At 44.3% G+C, this 27,143-nt stretch overlaps 1 protein-coding gene across 6 annotated transcripts in view; it reads right to left on the bottom strand.

The window, feature by feature from the left end:
- The window catches only part of ZNF414 (zinc finger protein 414), a 137,786-nt gene that overhangs the window by 9,804 nt on the left and 100,839 nt on the right, over positions 1-27,143 (bottom strand). For 4 of the 6 annotated variants that reach the window (XM_069217131.1, XM_069217134.1, XM_069217129.1 and 1 more), the window contains one exon: positions 23,891-24,379. In XM_069217131.1, the coding sequence (XP_069073232.1) occupies positions 24,300-24,379 (80 nt within the window). In that variant the 3' untranslated portion in view covers positions 23,891-24,299. Of the gene's footprint in view, positions 1-23,890; positions 24,380-27,143 lie in introns of those variants that run through there. The other 2 variants (XM_069217130.1, XM_069217133.1) reach the window with 1 other exon arrangement.

The following is a 27,143-nucleotide window of genomic DNA, read 5'->3' as shown; positions in this document are numbered from 1 at the left end:
CCCCTCCCCAGTCCCCTTTTTAGTGGTGTCCTTTTTCTGTGTCCACAAGGACCGTACCTTGGTTAGCCACGACCCTCCAGGGCCGTGGCTGGCGTTGTAGCGATCCTCCTGCTGCTCTCTCCTTCCAGGGGCTTTCCGCTCGATCTCCTCGGGGTCTTCAGGCTTTGCCCGTTCTTCCGTCTTCGTTAGTTTTCCGCTTTGGTGTTCCTGCTCGCTGGTTGTTTCCTCCGGTCTCCTGCTCTCAGTTTCCCAGGCGGGGTCTCCTTCTGGTTGCGGCGCGTCCCCCTTTTCACTATTGCCGTGCCGGGAAACCATAACGGTTTCCCTGGCAACGGCATTCGTCCAGCCTCGCTCTCGTCGCGTTTCCCCAACAACGGGGAGACGCGGAAATGACGTATTGGCACCGTCCGATATGTCACTGGGAGCGCTCTGTGCCGGGAACGCCCGGTCACAAGCACCTCAAAAAAGGCCTCCCTGTCTCTGTCACCCCAAAAAGAGCCAGAAAAAGTCTCTTCAGGGAAAAAACAACCAACGACGGTGTCGACGGTAACATCTACTACTGTATCGTCGACGTTCACAACAGCGGTCTCACCGATGATTATGACATCGTCGCCGTTATCGTCGACGACGATAATTACGGCAAAATCTTTTAAGAAAGCTTCGTCAGCAACCACATCGTCGACGGCAGAGGCCTCCTGGGTTCACCAATCGACCAGGGAACTCCCATCTATGAAGCACCTCTCAATGAGGTTTAAAAAGACACTGCCGACGACGGCACCTACAGACGATATGTCAACGAAACAACGGTCGACGAAGGAGCCATCGTCCATAAAGGGCCCGTCAACGAAGGAGCCGTCAGCGAAGACGAGAGAACCGTCGACGAGGGAACCGTCGACCGATCATATCGTCCACAGCACTAACAGTGTATAAGCCATCAACCTACCTGGATACTTCGCCGCACCAATCCTCATATCATCAGGACGACTCCACCAGGTTCTTACCCCTTTCACTTATTACCATGGGGGACAAGGCGTCTAATATTCTGCCAGTGCATACCTCACCAAGTAAAGTGTTGCCATACCCACCACAACATCTTTTAGATGACGATGATGCATACTCTCAAAACGACGCAATGTTTGGGGCAGCTAGTAGCCCGTCCCAACTCAATGTCAAATGCCAAGAGTTTGATGAGGAGGAACAGCATTACCAGGCTAGTTATGCCTCCACATCCTATTCACAGGCAGAACAACAATCGCCCCTCGCCATGCCTAGCACACTAGTAGCAGACCTACAATATATGTTGAATGACTACTATAAAGGGTTTCCACCATCAACTCAGACCACGCCACCTAGACCTGAAAGCTACCAGACACCTCGGCAAACCCTGACTACTAATCTTTCGGAAACACCACAGGCTAGCATACCGGTAACTAGCCAAACTCAGGAAGCTCATCCGTCGTCAGACGACGAAAGGGAAGAGGGTGAGCTAAGAGATTCGGCGGCTAGTGAATGGGATGATTATCTCGTCCCCACACCATCTCCACCGCCAGCAGGTCCGGTAGATTCTCCTCCAGAGGACATAGGAGGTTTCCATAATTTAATAGAGAAAGCTGCAAAACGTTTTGGCCTTGCAATTGTTTCTCATGAAACCAAATGTTTTTTGTACGACTTCAAAGAGCCATCAAAGAGATCGGTAAGAGCTATACCCACTGTAGATTTCTTATGACAGGAGGGTTTGAAGGCAATGAAGAATCCGGCAACAATGCCTTCACAAATGCCAAGACTGGAGAAAAAGTACAAGGCCCCAGATGATTCTCCGGCCTGTCTAGTCTCACAGCCAAAACCTGATTCTGTCATATCACAGGCGGCTCAGCGACGTTCCAAAAACCCCTCCGCACCTATAGCGTCTCCCCCAGAAAAAAAAGGAAGGAGATTAGACAATATCGGCAAGAAATTCTCCTCTGTTGCAGCGGTCACAGTTAAGGCGGCTAACTCCCTCGCCATCCTGGGAAGGTACGATCGCCAAATGTGGGCAGACATGTCTGCCTTTTTAGATCTACTGCCAGAAGACGTCAAGGTGGAAGCAAAAAAGGTGTTGTAGGAGGGAGAAAGGGTTTCCGCAGAGATTATAGACAGCGCAATAGACATTTCTCTCACTGGCTTCAGACAATTAGCTGGCGCAGCAGTCCTGCGCAGGCAAGGATGGCTTAAGGCTACTTCATTTAGACCGGAAGTCCAGAGTTGTGTCCTCAACATGCCTTTTGATGGAGAAAGTTTGTTCAGGAAACATGTCGACGACATGTTGCAGGCTATCAAAACGGATACCGATACGGCAAAATCCCTAGGTACCCTGCAATATAAAAAACAACCTTTTCGTGGAGCAAGAGGAAGAGGAAATTACTCCATTCGAGGTGGATACCAACAATATAGATCCCAATATCAGTCTTCCTCCACAGGATCACGACACCAGTACCACCAGCAACAGAAGCATTATAGGTTACCACCGGCCGCAGCTTACAAACATCCAGCTAGAGGAAGAGGAGCTGCCCGAGGAAGAGATACCGGCAGAAAACAATGACCCGCCAGTCATCTCAGCACTTCCCCACCCAATAACATTGAGGGTCGGAGGTCGCATCACTTCCTATTTCCCCCAATGGGAGGCTATAACATCGGACAGATGGGTACTCGATGTAGTGGCCAGAGGTCATACTCTGGAATTCACACAAACACCACCAATTGTTCCTCCATCGGGCCCACCGCCTCAGAGGATGAACCAACTCCTCAAGGAAGTAAGAGTGATGCTGAGAAAGGAGTGGTAGTCCCTTTATCTCAAAAGAACAGAGGATTCTACTCCTGTTTTTTCCTCGTAAAGAAACCCTCAGGAGACTGGCGCCCCATCCTGGACTTGAGAGCACTGAATACGTTTCTAAAGAAACGGTCATTCAGGATGGTAACACTGCAAGATGTCCTGCGTCTGTTAAATGCTGGAGATCTGATGGCATCCCTAGAACTCCAGGATGCTTATTTTCATATCCCCATATATCGCAACCACCGCAAATTCCTAAGGTTCAGAGTGGGAAGTATGCACCTCCAATTCAGAGTTCTCCCATTCGGTCTCAAATCAGCCCCAAGAATCTTCACCAAAATGTTGGCTCCGGTAGCAGCACATCTCCGCCAGTCAGGTATCCAGGTCTTTCCTTACCTGGACGACTGGCTTATAAAAGCACCCTCAAAGTCGCAAGTAATAAGTCATATCTCCTATTGCCTTCAACTGTTACACAGCCTGGGGTTTGTAGTCAACTACCAGAAATCTCAGCTCCACCCCAAACCGGTATTAAACTTCTTGGGAGCAATACTAGACACAGTCCGCAACAAAGCGTACCCATCTCACGAGAGGAAACAAAAGTTAACCTCCTTGGCAGACAAGCTCTCCAGAAAAAAGTTAGTTTTAGTCCGCATCTACAAATCATTGCTAGGGATGATCTCATCATGCATTCCGCTAGTCCCAGATTGCAGGCTCCATATCCGACCCCTGCAAGAGCAATTGGAAATACAATGGACCCAAATCAACGGTTCCTTTGAAGACAAGATTCGCATAACGCCTCTAATAAAAAACACCATGAGGTGGTGGGCGACTCTAACCAATTTGTCAAACGGGCTGTCATTCCTTCTTCAAACACCCAGTTACATAGTAACAACAGATGCCTCTCTCGAAGGATGGGGTGCACACTGCCAGGACCTGCAAATCAGCGGATCCTGGAATGCGAAAGAGGTTCAGCTCCACATCAATTACCTAGAACTCAAGGCAATACACTTAGCTCTGAAAGCTTTCTTGCCAAAGATACAAAATTCAAGCGTCTTAATCAGGACAGACAACACAACCAGCATGTTTTATCTAAACAAGCAAGGAGGCACAAGATCCCTACAACTCTCGCAGCTAGCACAGCAAATCTGGACATGGGCCATCAAGCACAATATTTCACTCAAGGCGGAGCATGTGCCAGGACAAACCAATGTTCTAGCAGACGCCCTGAGCAGGACAGTGATTCCTTATCACGAGTGGGAGCTAGACCAAAAAACTCTCAGCCTTTTTCTATTATGGGGCAAACCGAACCTAGACCTATTTGCCACTCTCGAACAAGAAATGCCAGTTCTACGCAAGTTGGCTTCCCCAAAAAGGTTTGTGGGGGAATGCGTTTTCGATGAGATGATCCGGAGTTTATGCCTACGCTTTTCCTCCGATCCCGCTCAATGCGAGAGTCATCAACAAACTGAAGACAGAAGGGTGTCGCCTTCTGCTCATAGCTCCCAGATGGCCCAGACAAGTCTGGTACACGGAGCTCCTCATGCTCTCCGAACGGCCACATCTACGACTCAGACAGAGTCCGACTCTTTTAACGATGCACCAGGGACAAGTCAGACACCCAGATCCGTCATCTCTTCATTTGTCGGCTTGGCTCCTGAATACAATGAATACTTGAATCTCAACATTTCCCCGGAGTGTAGAGACATCTTGGCAAAAGCTAGAGCTGACACTACCAACAAAACCTATAAACTTAAATGGAAACGTTTTTGTATATGGTGTGCAGCAGAAGATATACATCCTTTGTCCGCTCCTCCAGAACAGGTACTTCCATAATCTCCTGCTCCTGGCAAAGTCAGGACTTTCATATTCCTCCATTCAGGTACATCTGGCAGCAATCTCCAGGTACCGCAGATCACCACACAAAGTCATTATGTTCCACAAGAATTGTCAAGCAATTCATGAAGGTCCTTTTTCGAGTTTTCCCGCCAGTTAGAAAACCACCGCCATTATGGTCCCTGAATGTTGTGTTGATGCAGCTCATGAAAGCTCCTTTTGAGCCGATCCACAAAGCTGATCTAAAATTCATCTCATGGAAAACAGCGTTACTGCTAGCTCTTACTTCAGCCAAAAGAGTCAGCGACATTCAGGCTTTCACTGTCAAACAGCCTTTCCTCCAATTCACAAACTCAGGTGTGATCCTGCGAATCACGGGTATCAATCTCTTGGCCAGTATTATTGCCAGTATCTTGGTTTCTACGTTGAGGAGGGAAATTGGACGATGGGATGCACACTGTGTCGATTGTTTCCCAGGTTTTGGGATGACCACTATTATTGCTTTCTGCAAATCTGGCGGAAGGCTCTCATCCTGGCAAGCTCTATTATAAAGCTGGAGTAGATGAGGTGCTAGGATTTCAGCGTTTCTCTCCAAGAATTCTGCCCGGAAGCCCATTTGGGCCAGATTCCTTATCCGGCTTGAGGTGTGGTATTGCATCTTTGACCTCTGGAAGATGAAATCACACTCTCTGAGTATTTCGGTCATCTATCGGTAGGGTTGGCAATGGGATGCCGTGCAGGTATTCATCCATTTACTTGGCATCTGCCAGTGGGCGTGCTCTATAGAAATCTAAATAGTATTGGGCAAACACTTGGACTATCGCTTTGTTGGTGTCCTGAATAGTGTGGTTGTCGTCTATTATCCTATGCACTCGGTGGGTCTCCACTTCCTTTCGCCCTAACCAGGCTAGTAATCTACCCGCCTTATCACCTGCGTCGTATAACTTATGTTGTGTTGCTAAAATCTGTCCTCACTACTTTATTTGCCAGAGCTCGATATTCATCCCAGAGTATCTCCAGGGTGCAGAGTGCCTCGGGGTTCCAGTTCTGTTCCTATTTTCCACTCTAGGGCCAAAGTTTCACTTCCGTAATCCCCAGTTCATTCAGTTCTTTTTCGTTTATTCACTATGATGTTCTGTGCTGGATCTCGGAATACCATTTTATAGGCCTCCCATATTGTAACTGCAGAGCCTACTGAATCATTGTTCTCTTTAAAGTAGAGCTCTGTATCTAATTTTAGTTCCTTCATGGCCTGGGTGTCTTTCAACTCCCAGGCATTTAGATGCCATTCCACAGCTGGTCTGCGTCTTATAGGCCCCAAGGTGATTAGAAGTGGAGAGTGACCTGAGATTCCGCTCACCAAATAGTTTTTGTAATTTTGGTGTCTTCCCCAGCCAGGGCAAACACATAGACTTTGTGGTTAGCAGAATAGTAAGAATATTTGCAGTCTTGCACGTGGCACTTGCACCAGAGATGAGTAAGACCCAGTGTTTATGTAAAGTCGGCTAGAGGTGTGGTTCTCTTGGGCTTTGGGGTAGAGTGATCTTTCTAGTAACATGACACCACGGAAGTCACCTCCAACAATGTGTGGCGGAGAATCTGTTTCCAGTAGTATTCCAGTCATGCCACATGTTGCAGTCTCAGGGGAGGGGGGTGAGGGTGAGCATATACATCAGTGTGACATCTTGTCCACACAATAAGCCCCTGACTGCTATGTAAGTTCCATTAGGATCAGTCCATATCTTTTGGACTTTGAATGGGGTGGGTTTCCTAACGAGTAGAGCTACTCCCCATGTGCCCGAAGTGTGGCTGTCCTATGCAACAGTGGTGTAGGCTCCTTTGTTAAGGAAGCAGTTCTTGGTCCCCATTCAGTGCATCTCTTGTAAGAAAAGTACATCAGGTTTCAGAAGCTTTACATAGGTTGTCACTAGTCCTCTTTTAATTGTTACCCAGCTCCTTTGCATTCCACGATAACATAGTAGTGGAGCCCTGCTCCAGTTCTTTAGGTCCCATCACTACTCCGACTCTTTTGTGTCAAACTGTCTTTGCTAATGTTTTTGTGAAGGCAAGCCTGCCTCCACAGTGTTAGTGTCCTGATGTTAAGAACTATAAACTCCCTGATCCTCTCCCTACCCTCTGCTCCCCATGGATGCGTAACAACATATCTGCATCCTGGGGTAAGCTTGAAAGATCTGCTGCCCCCCCTCCCAAATCTCCAAACAACTAGCTTTTAACGCTAAAGAAGAATAAAGAAAAACTCAACAATCCTTTCTACTCTTCCCAATCTCTTTCCAGTCAAGTTCCTCATGCACTTGGCGGTTGTTGTGCACTCCAACTTTCCACTCAGTCCACATTCACCCATCAATCATCCTCGGGTACTCTTTCTCAGTAGCAATAGGGGGGAATAGATGTCTGGCTCGGAATTTACTGGCATTTGTTTTGGGTGGGGGGGGGGGGGGGGGGAGGGGGGGGGAAATCTCTTTCCCGCTGTCCGTGGTGTAGCTCCCTTTGTTTGTAAAGCATCCTTTTGTGCTCTGCTGGGCCATTAACACCCGGGCTGTGAGTGTAGATGGTAGTTTCATTCAGCCCTGTATATCGTTTCCAATCCCAAGTTCATCTTCTTGGAAGGGATTCGGTGGTTTGCGCTCCAGATTTGCAACTGCTGATGCTAGTGGATGCGGGGTATCAGTGTCTGTCTCTGGGGCACTCCCTATGTCTCATTCCTCTAGAACCCCTGCCCAGGTATTTCTTCTGGTTTTCTTGGTGCGTTCTGGTTGGCCTCCCTGTGAGTCTGAGGAGTGATCTTGTTCTCTGGGTCTTAAAGTGTGACCTTTCTTTGTGTGGGCATAGATGTCTACTTTTTCTTCTTGGGGTTTGCCATGTATCCTGACAGGTCTGTGCCTGCAACAAGGCATTAGTACATACTTCCTGGTTTGGGTGTGAAGACAATGTAAGCTGTTCCTCCAACCACTCCTAGACCTCTTCCGGAGTTTGGAAGAAAAAGAACCTCCTCTGAAACCGTACCTTCAGCTTCACTGGGACTAGGAGCATGTATCGTAAATTGAGTCCCCTTAATTTTACTTTTATGGAATCAAAGGCCCTCCTCTGCTTTTGTACTTCTCTATAATTAGGAAACACTAGAATTTTCAAGTTCTCGTGTCAGATGTCTTTTTTTGCGTGTTTCAGTGAGGATCATTTCTCGGTCTTGAAAGTTCAAGAACCTCACTATTACCATTCTTGCGAGAGCACCATGGGGGGGGAGGCTCTTTGAATGATAAAACAGGAGGAGACTTGAGCAGGGGGCAGGGTGCACCTCCGCTATTCTTCCAAGGATTGTGTCATGCTGGAGCCTTCAACCCCCTCAGGAAAACCCACAAATCTTAGGTTATTTCTCCAGGCTTGATTTTCTGCATTTCCCACCCTCAAAGGACAGTGTCTTAGTGATAGCCTGGGTTTCTAACACCACTTTACAGAGATCTCTTACTGTGTCTTCGAGCTCTGAGATTTTCGTCTCTGCTGTTGTTACTCTCTCTGCCACATTTCATGAGTCTTATCTTAAGAGGGAGAATTCTGATCACACCTCTCCCACTTTACACTCTAGGGTTTCCCATGAAGAGTGTATGGCCGTGAGTATGGCTGCATTATCAGGGAGAGTCAGCAGATTATCATGTGACAGGGACGGGATGACTTTGGTATATTTGTCCATTTTGCCCTGTCGAGGGGGTTTCGGATCTTTGTCATGGACCATTTCTCCAACGGTGCCCCAGGTCCTGGCTGAACAGCCTTATTGTGACAGTACATAATGCCAGCTGATATATATATGGAAATGTCACTTACCCAGTGTACATCAGTTCAATGCATGTAGTGCTGCAGATTCACATGCCGTGCATATATCGCCATCTAGTGTTGGGCTCAGAGTGTTACAAGTTGTTTTTCTTTAAAGAAGCTTTTTTCGAGTCACGGGATCGAGTGACTCCTTCTCTCAGTGATAGTGCACATAGGCATCGACTCCTTTGTTAGATTGTTTTCCCGCAGAAGGGTGAAGTAAGGAGTGAAGAATATGTACAAATATGTATAGAAAGTAAAGAAGATGTCTATGCAATGTATATAGTACATATATATGTTTACATAATAAAGTACTACAACGGCTACAGGTTTCCGGTGAGGGGTGAATCTGCAGCTCTACATGCCACGAACAGATGTACACTGGGTAAATGACATTTTCTGTTTAATGGCATGTGCAGCTGCAGATACACATGCTCTGCATAGACTGAAAAGCAGTCCCTCTCCCAAGTAAGCAGTGATTAGCCTGTAGGAGTTGAAGTAGTTTGAAATAGTGTTTTAAGCACTGCTTGACTAACATTTGCTTGTTGTCTAGATAAAACATCCACGCAGTAGTGTTTAGTAAATGTGTGTGGTGTGAACCATGTGGCTGCTTTGCATTTGTCTGCCATTGGAATATTTCCCAAGAATGCCATTGAAGCTCCTTTCTTTCTACTTGAATGTGCTATAGGAGTTACGAATAGTTGCCTTTTAGCTTTAAGATAGCAAGTTTGAATACAATTTAGTATTCATCTGGCCAATCCTTGTTTGGAAATGGGATTACCCTTATGAGGTTGTTGGAAAGCCACAAAAAGTTGTTGAGATTTTCTAAAGTCTTTTGTTCTGTCTGTATAATACATGAGAGCTCTTTTAAGACCAAGAGTGTGGAGAGCTCTTTCAGCAACTGAATCTGGCTGTGGAAAGAAGACTGGCAATTCCACTGACTGATTAATGTGAAATGGTGAAACCACTTTGGGTAAAAATTTTGGATTTGCCTTAAGTACTATTTTGTGTTTGTGACTTGGAAGAAGGGTTCTTCTAAAGTAAATGCTTGAATTTCACTTACTCTTCTTAAGGAAGTAATTGCTACTAGGAAAGCAACAATCCATGAGAGAAACTGAAGAGCGCAAGAATGCATGGGTTCAAAAGGTGAACTCATAAGTCTTGTGAGTACAATGTTTAGATTCCAAGCAGGAGCTGGTGGAACTTTAGGTGGAATAACTCTTTAAAGACCTTCCATAAAAGCTTTTATGACAGGAATTCTAAACAGAGAGGTATGTCGTCTGTTTTGGAGGTAGGCTGATATTGCTGTTAAATTAATTTTAATAGATGAATATGTAAGATTTGCTTTCTGTAAATGAAGCAAATGACATACAATATCCTGTACTGATGTTTTAAGTGGATCAATGTTTTAAGGTTGGCAGTAACATACAAACGTTTCCATTTATTTGCGTAGCACTGCCTGGTTGTAGGTTCACATGCTTGTTTTAGAATGTCCATACATTCTGGTGGAAGCTGTAGATATCCAAATTCTGTGACCTCAGGAGCCAAATCGCCAGGTTGAGCAAACTGGGCTTGGGATGCCTGATCTGACCTTTGTTTTGAGTCAATAGGTCTGGTCAGTTTGACAGCTTGTGATGTGGTACTACCGACGGTGATAGTGATGGCAGTGTGACGGATCTCAGAAGCGGAATTAATGGGGGAGGGGGGGAAAAGCGTAAGCAAATATCCTTGACCAATTGATCCATAGAGCATTGCCCTTGGATTGAGGGTGTGGGAATCTGGACGTGAAGTTTTGGCAATTTGCGTTTTCGCTTGTTGCGAAAAGGTCTATGTTTGGTGTGTCCCCCCCCCCCCCAACATCTGAAAGTAATATTAAATCACTTGTGGGTGAATCTCCCGTTCATGTATTTGTTGCTGCGTCCTGCTTAAGAGGTCCGCTAGCTGGTTGTGTATCCCTGAGATGTATTCAACTAGCAGGTGAATGTGATTGTGAATTGCCCATTTCCAAATTATTTGTGGTAGAAGTGACAATTGGGACAATTGGGATGAATGCTACCCCCCCCCCCCCCCCCCCCCCCCAAAATCCCCACTCCCGTTTTTACAGATAATACATTGTTGTCACGTCTGACCTTATTTAGACTGTTTCGTGTATAATCTGTGGTTGGAATGCTTTGATGGCTAAGAACATTGCCAGCAATTCCAAGTGGTTTATGTGGTAAGTTTGCTGGATTGAGTCCCATTCTCCCTGTATTGTAAGATTGTTGAGATGGGCTCCCCAGCCTGTCAATGATGCATCTGTGGTGATTATGATCTGTGGCACAGGGTCCTGAAATGGCCATCCTTTTGATAAGTTGGTGTGATTCCACCATTGCAGACATTTGTAATACTGATGGATAGAACTACCTGTGGATTCCTCACCTAATGAATTCTCCCCAATGTGCAGCATTCGACGGAAAACTTCTTTCTAGCTCTGCACGTCGGCGAGGACGTCACAATTGCCCGACTCCACGCGACTTCGTCTGACGTCATCGTGGCAATAAGAGGTCCTCGCCAGCGTGCTGACCATTTTTTATGTCCCTTTGAGGCTAATAGGTGTATAACAGACATCACTTATTCATTACAATTCCATCAACGAAAACCTTTATACAAATTTTATTCAAATCTAAATAACAAATAATATCAATATATGTACTGAGCCCAGGACCAAAGCATCAGAGCCTCTCTGCAGAGAAGGTATAACCCTACTCCTCCCTGCTTGTTGACATACCACACCGCAGTAGTGTTGTCTGTCAGGACTTGGACCGACTGACAGGGAAGGGAGGAAGGCCTTGCGAGCCAAACATATCGCCTGCAATTCCAGCAGATTGATATGAAACATCTGCTCCACTGGAGACCAATGACCTTTGATCTCCAGGTCCCCCGTATGAGCTCCCCACCCTAGAGTGGAAGCATCCGTTATAACTTTGGCCACTGGTGGTGGAAGTGAAAATGGCCTTTCTTGGGAAAGGTTGCTGTCCACAGCCCACCATTGTAGATCCGCTGCAGTGTCTCTGGAGATCTTTATCGAGTCCTCGAGATCTCCTTTGTGCTAAAAACCACTGCCTGCTTAGACACCACTGAAGAGCCCTCATGTGCCAGCGTGCATGAGTGACCAACAGAATGCATGAAGCAAACAGACCGAGCAGACAAAGGACTGGAACAACCGCCCCACTTTGAAACATTGGAATCAACGCCTGAATGTCCTGAATCCGCTGTGGCGGAGGAAAGGCCCGATCCAATGTTGTGTCCAGTACTGCCCCTATGAACAGGAGGCACTGAGAGGGCTCTAGGTGAGACTTGGATACATTTATTGAAAAACCCAAATCAAACAAACAACAACTGGGTCGTCATTCGTAGGTGATGCAGCACAAGCTCCGGAGACTTGGCTTTGATCAGCCAATCGACCAGATAAAGGAAAACCGCTATTCCCCTCCTTCTGAGATCTGCTGCAACCACCGCCATCACCTTCGTGAAGACTCGAGGTGCTGAAATAAGACCAAAAGGCAGGACAGCAAACTGGTAGTGTTGCGACCCCACCACAAACCGGAGATACTTCCTGTGCGACTTGAGAATGGGAATATGGAAATAAGCATCCTGCAAATCGACAGACACCATCCAATCCTCCTTGTTCAGTGCCAAAAGCACCTGTGATAGTCAGCAGTTTGAATTTCTTTTGTCTGAGGAACCAATTCAAAATCCTCAGGTCCAGGATAGGTCTCAAACAACCATCTTTCTTGGGGATCAGGAAATATCTTGAATAACATCCCTGACCCCTTTACTGCTCCGGAACCAACTCCACTGCACCTTTTGATAATAGGGATAGAACCTCCTGTTCCAACAACAGGAGATGGTCTTCTGAACAAAAAGAAAGACGGGGAGGGAAGGGAGGAGGAGCCTCCCGAAAGGGAAGGGCATAGCCTTGCCTCACAATACTGATGACCCAAGAGTCTGATGTGATCGACTCCCACATGCGCAGAAAAACAGATAATCTTCCCCCTACAGGAGAGATATAGGATGCAATGGTGAGAAGACTAAGGTTGCTTCCCCTGCTGTACCCCCCCCGAGGAAGAAGCAGGATGCTGCTGTTGGTGGCCCCTCTAGTTCGGACTCTACCCCACCCTCTAAAAGATCTGTAAGGCAGACTTGAGGGCTGCTGGCCTGCTTGCTGAGATCTTCCACGAAAGGACGCCCCTTGTCCAAATCCTCTAAATGACCTAAATGGGGTCAAAGCAGTTTGCAGGCCCAAGGACTTCGCCGTTGCCCTACAGTCCTTGAAGCGATCCAGCACAGAATCAGCTTTAGCGCCAAAAAGCTTTCCATCATCAAAGGGCAGATCTAACAAAGTAGCTTGGACATCTGTAGAGAACCCAGACGATCGTAACCAAGCATGTCATCTGGTGGTGATGGAGGTACCCATGGCTCTTGTAACCAAGTCTGTGGTGTCCAGTCCTAATTGTATGACCTGCGTTGCTGCAGCCTGGGCATCCGAGAGAAGTCCCTGCAAGTCCTAGGGCATTTCAGGCAGCACAGCCTTAGCCGTGTCCATATTTGCATAAATGTATCTACCCAGGATGCAGGTTGCGTTCGTCGACTTGAGCCGTGCTGAATGATGAAAACACCTTCTTTGCCGACTACTCCATTCTTTTGGACTCTCTATCAGAAGGCACACCAGTGAAAGAGCCAGGAGCAGACCTCGAGGAACATGACGCCTGCACTACAAGACTCTCCGGAGACGGATATTTAGAAAGGAACCCTGGGTCCCCTGGAGCCGCTCTATACCTCCGGTCAACAGATCTACTATCTGCTGGTGAAGAAACCGGCTTTATCCACACATCCAAAATTGGGTCAGTGAGAGCCTCATTAAAAGGCAGCAACGGCTCTGCAACAGCTGAGGCTGGATGTAACACCTCTGTCAAAATATTGTTCTTGACCTCAGCTGAAGGAAGTGGGAGATCAAAGAAATCTGCAGGCTTCCTTACAACTGAATGAAATGAGGCTGCCTCCTCGGTAAACTCCCCTGGCAAGGCTAAGTCCCATTCCGGGGAAGTGTCAAGCCCACTGGCAGAGTCTAACCCCTGAAAGTCACCCAGAGGTTCCACAATTTCCCCTTCCTCAAGGAGCTGTTTCCGGTACTCTTTCCTCCAATAGCCTTAGGGCCTTTCTTCTGGAATGTAATCTGGTCTCCAGCCTCGGAGTCGATGAAGAGTTGACCGACATCGAAGATCGGTGTGGAGTTGGTGACATAATCAGATCTCCGGAACCATCCGATGCCGGAATTGTATCCATCGGTGCCGTGGATAGCCAATCTCGCCCAACTGACGCCGTCCGACTCAGAGGCGACTCCTGCCGCCATCGGGACATACACCGGCACGATGATGTCAGAAGGAGTCGGGCAGTTGTGACGTCCTCGCGGACGTGCAGAGCTGGAAAGAAGTTTTCTGTTGAATGCAGCGCATTGGGGAGAATGTTTGGTGTCCCACCCACATCTGAAAGTAATATTAAATTACTTGTGGGTGAATCTCCCGTTCATGTATTTGTTGCTGCGTCCTGCTTAAGAGGTCTGCTAGCTGGTTGTGTATCCCTGAGATGTATTCCACTAGCAGGTGAATGTGATTGTGAATTGACCATTTCCAAATTATTTGTAGTAGAAGTGACAATTGGGATGAATTCCACCCACCCCGCGTTTTTGCAGATAATACATTTTTGTCACGTCTGACCTTAAGACTGTTTTGTGTATAATCTGTGGCTGGAATGCTTTGATGGCTAAGAACACTGCCAGCAATTCCAAGTGGTTTATGTGGTAAATTTGCTGGATTGAGTCCCATTCTCCCTGTATTGTAAGATTGTTGAGATAGGCTCCCCAGCCTGTCAATGATGCATCTGTGGTGATTATGGTCTGTGGCACAGGGTCCTGAAATGGCCATCCTTTTGCTAAGTTGGTGTGATTCCACCATTGCAGAGATTTGTAAGTTTGGCGGTCCAACAACACTAGATCCTGTAATTGACACTGTGCCTGAGACCACTTGTTGCGAGAGACACTGTTCCGGTGGTCTCAAGTTTAGACGTGCATTGGGCACTGTTGCTATGCATGATGCCATCATTCCCAATAGCTTCATGACAAACCTTACACTGTAGGTTCGATTGACCTGCAATTGGGATTTGAGAGTGTGAAACGCTGGGATTTGTTGCGGATTTGGTTGGGCCAAAGAACACAGAGTGGTCAGAATTGTCCCTAGATAAGGTTGAATCTATGCTGGCTGAAGGTGAGATTTCTGGTAATTGATTGTGAACCCTAATTTGTGTAGGGTATCTATTGTGTGTGGTTAATAAAAGTCAGCACCATTCGAAACTGCCAACAGCAGTTGTCCAGATAGGGGAAGACATGAATGTACTGTCTTCTGAGGTATACCATAACTACTGCTAGACAGTTTGTGAATACCCTTGGAGCTGTTACTCCAGAGGGTAGTACTTTGAATTGATAGTGCTTGCATGCTATCACAAATCTTAAATACTTTAAATACTTGTGGTAGGCTGGATGTATAGGAATGTGAAAGTAAGCATCCTTTAGGTCTATTGCTGTCATGTAATCTTGTTTTTGTAACAAGGGAATGACATCCTGTAGAGTGACCATGTGGAAATGCTCTGACAGGATATATAGATTTTTAGTCTCAGGTCGAGAATTGGTCTGAGTGCCACCCTTTTTTGGTATGAGGAAGTATAGAGAATATACTCCTGTCCCTTGCTGGCTGATGGGAACCATTTCTATTGCACCTTTTGTAGAAGAGATTCTACCTCTTGTTTTAACAGGGCAATGTGTTCGAGAGAAAGCCTGTGTGAATGGGGTGGAATGTTTGGTGGAGTGGAGATAAGTTCTAGGCAATAACCATTATAGATAATTGACAGTACCCACTGATCTGTTGTAATTTGTTGCCAGTGAGGATGGAGATATTTCAGTCCTCCTCCCACAGGAGATGTATGCTGTTTGGGGGTGCAGGGAAAGTCACTGCTTTGATGAGGTGGAGGCACCTCTGATGGCAGAGGATTTACCTCTGGATCTAAAATTGTGTCCTCTATAAGAGCCCCTGAAAAATCCCCTGGGATAATATTGTTGTCCCTGTTTTTGTTGGACCTAGAGGCCTCTGAAGTCTGTGGCTTAAAACCTCATCTAAATTGAGGTTTGCGAAATGAGCCCCGAAAAGGTGTTGTATAACGGGCTCCCAAGGCCTTTGCTGTCATCTCAGAGCCCTTTTCTAACTTATCAATGGTCTCCGGTCCAAAGAGTTGCTGCTTATTAAAAGGCATGTTAAGGACCGCTTGTTCTATTTCAGGCTTAAAGCCGGAGGACCTCAACCAAGCATGTCTCCTAATGGTGACACTAGTGTTTATTCCCCCAGCTGCTGTATCAGCTGCATCTAGTGCTGATCATATCTGATTATTAGCTATGGCTTGTCCCTCTTCCACTACCTGCTGTGCTCGTTTCTGATGTTCCTTTGGGAGGTAGTGCAGGAACTCCTGCATCTCGTCCCAATGTGTCCTGTCATACCTAGCTAAAAGAGCTTCAGTTATCAATTCGCCACGGATTTGCAGCCTGAGTTGCTACCCTTTTGCCTGCTGCATCAAATTTGCGGCTTTCTTTATCAGGGGGAGAAGCATCCCCTGTGGACTGGCTATTTTCCTGTTTTCTGGCTGCACTGACTACGATGAAATCTGACTGGATCAGTTGGTGCCGCTTTATATTTTTTATCTATTCTAGGTGTTAACACCCTGACCTTCACTGGTTCTTTAAAAATGTAATTGGCATGTTTTAGCATACCAGGTAACATTGGCAAAAATGTATATTGCTTGGGAGTTAAGGAAACAGTATTAAATAGAAAATCCACTTCTAATGGCTCAGAGTGCATCTGTACACCGATAGGCGGGTGCTCTGGAAATGACCTGATTATAGGCTGTGGTATCCTCGAGTGGAAACGGTCTTGTGGGATACAAATCATGATCATTGGGTGGGATTTTGGCAGAGTCATAAATGTCCCATGGATCCATGTTATAAATACCATTACCCATATAGTCCCCATGTGAAGATCATGAGATTGTGTGGGTGAAGTTGGTGGTGGTGGTGGAGGAGTGTGAGGTGGTGGAGTGTGAGGTGGTGGAGAAGAAAGATAAGGCAAATGTAGTAGAGAAAGCTAAACAGTCTTTGGCTTTTCCTTACGTTTAAATATTTTCACCAGTGAAAGGCCAGAATCCAAACTCTCCTGGAATGGTAATTTCCTCTTTGTAATTGGAGGAGGAGAGGCAATAATATTTCCAGTCTCTCTCTGGATTTAAATACTCCTTTGTTTTTGGTCCATGACCTCAACATTGGGTCTAATGTCTGCTTCATCTCCCTCCTGTTTTGAAGATGAAACCTGACACTGCAGGATTTTCAAAAAGCATCATGAGTGAAGATTCCAATTGGAATGTGGAATCGGTGCAGTCCTGAGAACTCTTCAGATATGCGGAACTCAAGTGGTATTGTCAGTTATGTTCAGTCAATCTGGATGCAGTGATTTTAAAAGGTACATCCAGAAGTTTTCTCTGATGTCCAGTAGTTATTCCTTTAAGACATGTTCCACAGGGAAAGTCTTCAAATCCGATAGGAAATGGTCCACAAGGTTAAAATGATTGGCTACAGGTTGGTCAGGTTTCTTGTTAATTATTCCCAATTTATGGTTCCTGAATCGTGTACGGAGGTCATTCACTGTTTGGACTACATATTGTTTTTTACAGCTTTGGCGTTGGCACTGAATCACATAAATAATGCATGTTAAGCGAGATGTAAGATGCTGTCTTATTCCATAGGCCCTTCTTGTAACAGAGCTAGTTACTGATAATGTTTGTAAAAGATATTCACATGTGATGCACCTTTTAGAATCACAGCAATGAACTCCTGCATGTGTTACAGCTGTGTGATAGTAAGGGAAAAGTTGTTTGTATTATATTTCTGTAGTTGGGAGCTGATGGATGATTGTCAACACAAATGGGATTCTGTCACTTTTGTTTTTTTCTGTTGGTATTCCAAATAAGTGCTTCCCTGGGTAAGTGCAAAGGCTTGTCAGTTTGTTGCAGAATGATACGCTGAGAATAGCTTGCTTTTTAAATAATGTAACAAGCTCCTGTGGATGGTCTTTAAAAGTGTGTGTGTGTGTGTGTGTGTGATGTTACGTGTGTGTGTGTGTGTGTGTGTGTGTGAGAGATGTTACTTACCCAGTAGACATCTGTTTGTGGCATGTAGTGCTGTATATTCACATTCTTTGCATAAGTCCGCCATTTAGTGTTTGCTCCAGAGTGTTGCAAGTTGTTTTTGTTCGAAGAATCTTTTGGAGTCACGGGATTGAGCAACTCCTCCTCTTGGTGATACTGCGCATAGGCATTGAGTCCATTGTTAGATTGTTTTCTCTCTGCTGTCGGGTTCTGACGTGTGTTCCTCTTGCTCTGGTATTTCCTCAGCTCGGTCTATTCCGAACTGATCTCTTCTGTTTTTCTTTCAGAGACAATATTGTAATTTGATCGTTTTTTATATATACTTTACGGTTAGTCCGAATTGGCGCACCAGGAGCCAGCTTACTGCCCTTTGGGGCATCCACACTCATTTCAGGCCTTATCTTCCATGTGGTGTCAGACTATGCAGGGCTAATGGAACATACTCCATTTCGCCTTTGCCCTCGATGCCACTTCTTTTGATCCAAGAAGACTCTCCGGTTCCGAAAAGCTTGTAGGTTGTAGATGGTGTCCAAAACACCAAACAATGCTTTCTGATATCTTCGGGGAAGAAAATGCACAGGAGGAGGCCTTCTCCATCGGACATCCAATCCGACATTGGAAGCTAGCCAGTCACCTCTGCAACCTGTGAATAGAACACCCCTACTCCCCATACAAAGACTTTGAAGAAGCCACAGAAGCAGATCGCCAGACCGTCACTGCCTTCGGGCCATGGATCAATATGAAAATCACCTTCGGATGCCCCGCTCTAATGTTCGGCACCAAAGACAACCAAGACGTCTTCGGCATCGACCTTTGGCTCAGTAACATCACAGGCACCTTCGGGATCGAGCAGATCCATTGAACCTAGGGTATCTGCACCTAGCAAAAAGCCTCCACAGCCACTTTGGAGCCAACAGCTTCGACTCGACACAAGACTTCGGCTCTGAAAATTTCAGAACATAAGACTGTGCCTTCTAGAGACTCCGAGGCAGCTTCCCCAGTGGAGCCCATCTTAGAAATAATGGACTCATCAGCGCCAATTCCATATTCCGAAAGGAACAGGGAGAATAATTGCTTCCCCCTATTCCAGTCAAAAGGAATCTCACCTTTGAAGAGGCCTTGGACACTGCTCCTCCACCTAAAAAAAAAGTCGACAAGGCTCCAGTTCATCCTCTCCTTCTCCACCACACTCGCCAGTGCTTCCTTCTACTCTTCCACCACCTCCCCAGTCTCCTACATTACAGTTTTCACCACAGGGTTCACCGCCACCTCAAGGAGATGATTTGGGTGACAAACCACAGGACACAGACCCATATGGGATTCATACCACCCTGCTCCCATCCTGCCAAATGACTGACTTATATCCAGCACGGCCATCACCACCTGAAGACACAACATCGGATCAGCAGGTCATAGCAAGGGCAGCCGCATACCACAATGTCCAGCTGCACACTGACCCTATTGAAGAGGATTTCCTCCTTGACACCCTGACTACCACAAATAAAGAGATTCCTTTTTTACCCATGCTACCCGGCAAACAAACACTCAATCCCAGAACTCATTCACTTGTGAATGAAGATGGGAGAGAAAGCAGAAAAAGGTGTGACTCAGAGCAGGAAATTAAAACACAGTGTTACGTATACAGTCACTGAACATCCTGGGTGTACTGGGAACTTTTACACCACACAGCTATAACATATCCAGTGATGTGGAATTTCTATCGCCCGACGCCCCGGACATCTTGTTTGGGGTCAAGGGCAACAAGTTTTTATGTTTACTTTGTCCTTGGGACAAGCAGGCCCAACCCTCTGCAGCACAAACCCTTTGGCTGCCTGTTTACAGAGAGTGGAACTCTCTACAGTTGAGGTAATGTGTTTCCAAAAGATGATGCTGTTCGAACTTGTATTTATGGTTCATTATTTGAAAACCTTCATTATTAGGGTGAGTGCTGTAAATAAATGTTTTAAGGTCACACTTCACTACTGACGTTGGTTCCAGTACAAATAAAAAAAACGTGTATACACATGTTTGAAAAGTTTAGGCTATGAGGCTAAGCATAATGCTCCCAGAATGCTCTCTGATTAGATGCAAATGAGGTGTCATTTAGTAAAATGTTTTGATGCATGCTAGTATTTCCCAAAAATATTTCTAATGGAAAATCAGTGTAACCATTTTCAACACGATTATGGGAAGCATGAAAATAAACAAACACTGACAAAGCCAACTGATCTGACATATTTTTCTAAGTCTTTTAGTTTCATCAATGCGTGTCTTGTTTTGACATGGCTTTTGTAACACTTTATTGTTGTGGGAGCTACCAGGCCCTCAACATTGTAACAAACACTGGCAAAAAAAATAATAAACGTTTTTGAACTCTAAAAGCACACATTGCCACCAGTGGCATAACAAAGGCCCCGCAGCCGCCCTCCAGGGGGGCCCTTCAGCACAGCACCTGCCCTGAGTGAGTCTGGAGAGGGGGCTCCTCCATGTTCTTTGCAAAGGGGCACCCTCCAGTTTCGTTACGTCCCTGATTGCCACTGTAGTTCCTGACACTGAACAAAACTACTTTGTGTGCCAATATGCTCCTTGTGGAAGAGAATAATGCGATCACTCACAGTAAAGCCAGCCGAAAGAGAGAGAAATAGAAGTTTAATAAAAACAAAATGTCTTTAACACCAGACCTAATTAGGGACCAAGACCCACATGTAGGTAGCTTTTTGCATGTCGCAAACAGCGACTTTCGCTGTTTGCGACGTGCAAAAAGCACATTGCGGTGCACAAACCCAGTTTTGCGATTCGGTAACCTGGTTACTGAATCGCAAAACAGGTTTGCGTCTCGCAATTAGGAAGGGGTGTTCTCTTCCTAATTGCGACTCGCAGTGCAATGTAGGATTGTTTTGCGAACGCGGGCGCAAACCAATCGCAGTTTGCACCCTTTTCAAATGGGTGCTAACACTTTCACAAAAGGGAAGGGGTCCCCCTGGGACCCCTTCCCCATTGTGAATGTCACTGTAAACATTTTTTCAGAGCAGGCAGTGGTCCGCACTGCCTGCTCTGAAAAAATGAAACGAAACGTTTAATTTTTCGTTTTTGTAATGCATCTCGTTTTCCTTTAAGGAAAACGGGCTGCATTACAAAAAAAAAAAACTGCTTTATTGAAAAGCAGTCACAGACATGGTGGTCTGCTGTCTCCAGCAGGCCACCATCCCTGTGAGGCCGCCATTTGCAAGGGGGTCGCAAATTGCGACCCACCTCATGATTATTCATGATGTGGGCATTTGCGAAGCCCTTGCGAATCACAGATTGTGTCAGGGACACCATCCTACATTCGGATTTGCGACTCGCAATTTGCGGGTCGCAAATCTGAACCTACCTACATGTGGCCCCAAATTCTTAAAGAAAGTCACAAAAGTGCACCCATGGTATATGTCGTACCCCTATAAAATATTTGTGAACTGTATTTTAGCATGGGTAAATACGCATGTGTAGATTTGCTCATGTGAAAATCTATTGAGCATTTGCAAGTTCATTTTCCCTCCAGCCACTTTCTTCCCAACCGTGGAAGAAGTTCTAATTCTGCCATTGTCAGGAGTAAATGTCCAACCTTTCTTATTATGGGAAAATATTAGAGAGAAGCTGGTGAAGATCTTTAAAACATGCAGGTTAGTAGGTTTGCAGACTCAAAGGCATTCCAGCCCTGGAACTATTGCTTACTGCTTCCTCCAGCCCCAGTATGCAGATCTGCAGAAAGGTGGAAAAATAAGGAAATTGCTACAGTAGGGATTGAAACTGCAAGTATTCAAGCCCTACTATGGTAGTAGCCCTGGCATAATCAGAGAGGCTATTATCAGAGCTCTTACATAATGAGATTGCTGCCATAATTTGGCGCCACACTACATGGCACCAAAGGGACAAGTAGATCTTTTTACAGGACAAGTAGATTTGAGAAGCAACCTGTCCCGTGGACAAGTAGATATTTTAATAAATTCCACACCCCTGATATCCAAGCCACAAGAGTCTCATACTGCAGCATTCCAGGTATGCCTTTTTGCTGTCCAGGAATTGCGGAGCATCTTCCAACACCCCCAAACAGCTGTCTAGAACTGTATTCAGCTGTTTTTTGTCATTTCACTCTTCAAAGATCTGTTTGTGAAACTAGACTTCTTCAAATCACGCTTACCTCCAGTGAAACAGGGTGTATCACAGTGATCCAACCTTTTAGCTTGTCTGTTCAATTTATATACCTAACCTCTGGACACAATTCTTCAAAAACATCTCTATTCACCAATATGCTGATGACCCTTCTTTTTACCTTGAGTAGACAAAATGTCCTACATAATATCTAGTTTTTCCTCGAGAATCTAGAAATTCTGATGCTGCTACTCAGTACAGAATTAGTGTAGAAATTGTCAGAGGATTCTGGTTCAGACAAGCCACCCCAGTCTTAAAAATGGGTGTCATTCTGCATCCTCTGAGAATTTACTCATCCCATGTGCAAAGCTGTTCGGGTTTAGTTTAAACAAAACCTCACTCTTCATGGCCATATTGCCTAGTTCAGTGGTTCCCAACCTTTTGACTCCTGTGGACTCTCGCTTAATCATTACAGAACCCCAGAGACCCCCCAATGAATCACAGTTGGAATCTGAGGACCCCCACTGAGTCATTACTGGAAACAGGAGACTCCAGCCTAAGGATTGTTGATGATTTGCACCCCAAAAAAATACACAAAAAATACGGAAACAAGCATTTATCAAACAAATATTTAATCATTTATTTAATTCTCAAACAAATATTTAAAAAAATCTAAATTTTAATGGGAAGGTTGGATCTTTTCTAAATTTAGTTGAGGCCACTGGTTCACTCCTACTGCATTTTGTTTGATACACTTGCACTGCTTCCACTGATCAAAATAAGGACACCAACTTAATTTTTAGCCTCCAATTTGAAATTCATTCACATTTATGGACCATTGTAAAATATTCAGATTTACATTTACATTTTTTTTTTTTTTTTTAAATGTATAAACCCTTTAATCTTCTAATATTATATAATTTTCTAACCAGTGCGGGCCCCTGAGTAGGCTTTGCGGGCCCCCATGGGTCTCTGGACCACAAGTTGGGAACCACTGTACATTTTAGTGTCAGGTTTTGCAATGCTTGCTAAAAGCTTGCATTTCTGCCCACCTGCAAACTAAACAACTGTTCATGTACAACAATCTTTGCTTCAAACCCCACAAATGTTTCTCCCTATGCTGAACTTTACCTCTAGCTCCTGTCAATTAGATTCAGTCATCAGCTCCTTTTTATCATTATCATTGATGATAGAGGTGATTGGCTAGGATTCTCTTCGGGATATAGAGGTCAGGCTGGTGTCTCTACAAAATCGGCACAGTGTTGTTGAATATAGAATGGATGATGTGCAAAACAATACCTTAATTCCATTAAGGTTTATGATCCTTGGGAGGCCTGGGGAAACTTGGAATAGTCTACTTATGCTGGCGATACAGGCTTCTGCAGACCTAGAAGGGCCACACAGAGGCGACCCTGTTTCCCCATTTCTGTGTTAATTCAGCAAGGCTGCAAAAATAATTCTTTAATCAGCTATTGTCTTCGTTGCTACACCAGGCCAGCAGCAGTGGGCATTTTCCGAATGGCTGTTCCATTAGATATAAGGTAAACTGTAGTCCCCCCTGCTTTCCCACTATGGATGGAGTCAAATTTTTAAGGCCGCATTTAGAAATCTTCAGCAGATCTAGTCTCCGGCTGCACTAAGCCAGTCCCAGAAAGGGAGCCATGCTCCTCTGCAAGGAGATGTTAACTTGGAAGGCTCTGCTCCAAAGAAATTAATTTTGTGTTATTAATGTTCTTATTTGTTTCAGTTGTATTCCATGTTATGCATTTATACTAGATTTGATACAACTTAAATGCATGATTTAACTTTTAAAATGTTTCTTACATAAAGTTGTAATGGCAAATAATGTGTTGGTTGATATTTAGATGGTACCTAATGAGGAAACATCCACGTGGTAAGCGTGTTTCAGTATTCATCTGCTCTTAAGCCCATTTAGTGTATGAGTAACACTGTGGAATAATAGCCAAGAAAAGTACTGTGGACATGTACCACAAGAAAGGGAAATCTCCAAATGAATGTATTCAAACTATTATTTTTATTTCAAATATAATTCATTAACAAGAAAAAACACTCTTACCTTAAGAAAAACATGTGCAAATCACAATGTATTTGTAAATGTTTACGCAAGTTTTATGTTTTTCTGTGGGTGGAAAGGTCACATGTGTATATAAAAAAAATTTGATGAAGATCGAGAACAGTAGAATCATAGGTGAATTCCAAAGAACATTGAGGATTTCTACTGAGTTCTAAACACTGAAATCACTTTAAGCAGGATGAACAGTTGAAATTTCAAGAACTCAAAGCCTAACGTCACCTCACATCCGAGTAATCACTGCCACTAAAAAATATTGAAAACACTGTCAAGTTATTGCTTTCTGAGGCGCCTAGGCCTGCAACGTACATTTCAGATAGTGCCCAGGTGCCATCAGGTTTGACTGTAAACTGGATTCTCCAGATCTGGTGCTAATTTCGAGTGAAGAGGGCTCAGCAGGGGTTCGCTGCAATCTGTGAGGAAGCAAAAACGAATAGTTAAGTTTATCATCAACTTTAATATTTTTCAACACTATTTAAAACATCTTTTCAATGGTTCATTTAAAATCTTTGGCACATGAATGTTGGTTTGCTGAATGAAGTTTGTGAACTAGTTAATGAACAGAGTATTATATTCAGTTTTTCTCCTCCAATAAGTCACAAACTACAAAATGTGGTTCACAAAGCCGATGTATTCTCATTCAGTGGTGCTTTACCCCAAAGGTTTGCAAACATTACATTTTGAGTTTTCAAACCTAGTATATGTTTCATGAGTATTTCTGAGTAATACATACACACTCACCCTCTGGATGCGTCTTCAGCTATTTTTGGTCTGCCTTGTCCAAATTGTTACATTGCTTGGTGTGATTGAAAACCCAGTATTCTCACTTCTTAAGATTTCCTTTCTGATACCCAGACAGAGTTATTAAGTTAATAGTATAACTCCCAGGAATACCTGAACTGTTGACCATCCAATGAAATAATGGAGGCCTGGGGTCGATACAGTGCGATTACAGTAGACCCAAATGGCTCTTTGAATGGGATACTAGATGATGAAGCACGAGGATGCAAAGTTGAAAGCCTATGCTCGTAGAGTTGAAGGCTCCTTGTACAGAACCGAACTATCCTGTGTTCACTATGGATTGTTGTTGGAAGGCATTAGGGGTGGCAAGGGAGGGACAGGACAACTTATTCCTTTCAGTTGTAATGATGTTGTACTTTTAAAACCAAGTAAAATGTGTTTTTGAAAAAAGTTTAACAGTTTAGCCCCAAGCTGTAATATAGGTGTAGTCGTACTAGAGCTCTATTTTCATGTTAATCTGGCTGTAAAAAATTTCCACCAGTTTGGGACTATGCAAACTCTCACAGTAATGTTTTGGCCATGGCTATGGTGTACACATAGATGTACAAAAAGAAAAAAGGGCCTCCTCTTAGACCATAAAGTTTGTCACCTTGACTAATCCGCACCAAATATTTCAGGACCTACCCGTGGAAGACTGGTTGAAAATCTCCCAAATTTCATACAGCTCCAAACTACAAAAATGTATTATTAACTAAAATAATGTTTCCCTAAACACTAAGGTTCTTTGACCACAACACACACTAACATTGTATTATATAAAATTGTAAAATATGTAAAGCAATGTTTTTTTTGTTTTTTTGTTAGTGGTCAGGTATTCTCTTTGAAAAGTGAATGATGTGAACCATAATGATAAGATCACAATAATGAAAATACTGAAGATAATGGTATGTTGTAAACAAACCAAAGACCTATTGCCAAGGATAGTATCCGTGGATATTCTAGCAGTAGGTCTAGCAGTGATCCACACCATCTTTTTTTTTAAAACACCAATTACACGTACAACTGAAGGTGTCCTGGCATAGTGCAGCAGCAGAGGGGCACATTCAATGCACCAAGAGAGTTGCTGTTTGGCCTGAGGAAAGTGGCTTGTAGATGCTTACTACAAATGAGTTAAATCAGATCAGGTGAGAAAGAAGCGTGATCGATTGGAGGTCCCTTCTTTGAATGTGCTGCAGTAAAAAGATTCACATTACAAAAAAAACAAAAAACTATACGTTGTTCAGGATAAGGTGATTGTCTGCCCTGAAAAACTTGAGCTATCATACACCCAATTAGGCCAACTGGCTATCAAAGCCCTATATTGTATTAATAATGTCCCCTCTAATTCGGAGTATTCTTGGTCTGTCTGCGGAGCCCTGAACCCTATTTTCTGGTTCCTGTACACTTTTCTGCATGCTGCACGTGTGAGTGTATATGTCAAAGGGGTCTTAAGCGGTATCTGTCAGTTAAAATTTTATAAAGTCCAGGACAGTCAGTAAACATCTGTATGTCATCCTACCATTATGCACTTATTAGGTAATTACAGTCTTGCAGACTTCCATTTGTTAGTTATTCTTTGGCAGGGACCCCACTTGTGGTTTGTATTCTTATTTTGTTAAATTTAAGCAGAATCACATTGTATCTTGGCACAGAACAAACTATCACTGACGATTTTACTATGTTATGCAGTGTGGGCATTTCTATCTGTCTGCGATTAACACCTAAAATACTAATTATATTTTATCACGTTCAATTTTGTGTTATTTGATGACATTGCGAAGGTTGACTAGCTTGAGAGAAAGTGTTTGCAAAATTTTGCATATTTTTATTAACAGCCAGATGGTCCACTAACCTGTAATTTAGACCAATCAATTGTAGCGGGTGTTGAAAAATGACATTGTAATATGAACTTTCGTCTGTGGAATAAAGCGGGGGTACATATTTAACAAGAAGACTTCTTTCTAAATATTTTCCCATGAATGTTTAAATCTATTTTCCAAATTGCACCATCCCTGCATTCCGATGAGTTAAGTTATACATTTCTAGTATGCATGGAAAAGGAGTAGTGACTCAAACTGTTACAAAAGAGCACTGAAATATGTGTACACACACACCCTTACTTTTTTTGCCTTTCTGTAAGACTGTTGTGCCATGGATTTATATTTATTTTGTGTATGCAATGGTAGTCTTCACATTCCCTCAACTGAATTGTGTTTTTCATAATATGAACCATTAAAATTGTAAGTATGGTTGCGTTGAACCATGGTGGTATTCCAGGACACCTCCTAATACCCCCCCCCCCCCCCCCCAAAACTATTTAAAATATTTCACCTGATCTTTCCCTGTGAAATGCCAAGAGACCTAGTGGATGGGATGTTTGCACAACCCCCAATTCTG

Source organism: Pleurodeles waltl, chromosome 12 (assembly GCF_031143425.1).
Source record: "Pleurodeles waltl isolate 20211129_DDA chromosome 12, aPleWal1.hap1.20221129, whole genome shotgun sequence".
Classification (NCBI taxonomy): domain Eukaryota; kingdom Metazoa; phylum Chordata; class Amphibia; order Caudata; family Salamandridae; genus Pleurodeles; species Pleurodeles waltl.
Note: the sequence above shows the minus strand (reverse complement) of the source record. Positions and strands in the feature narration are given on the sequence as shown.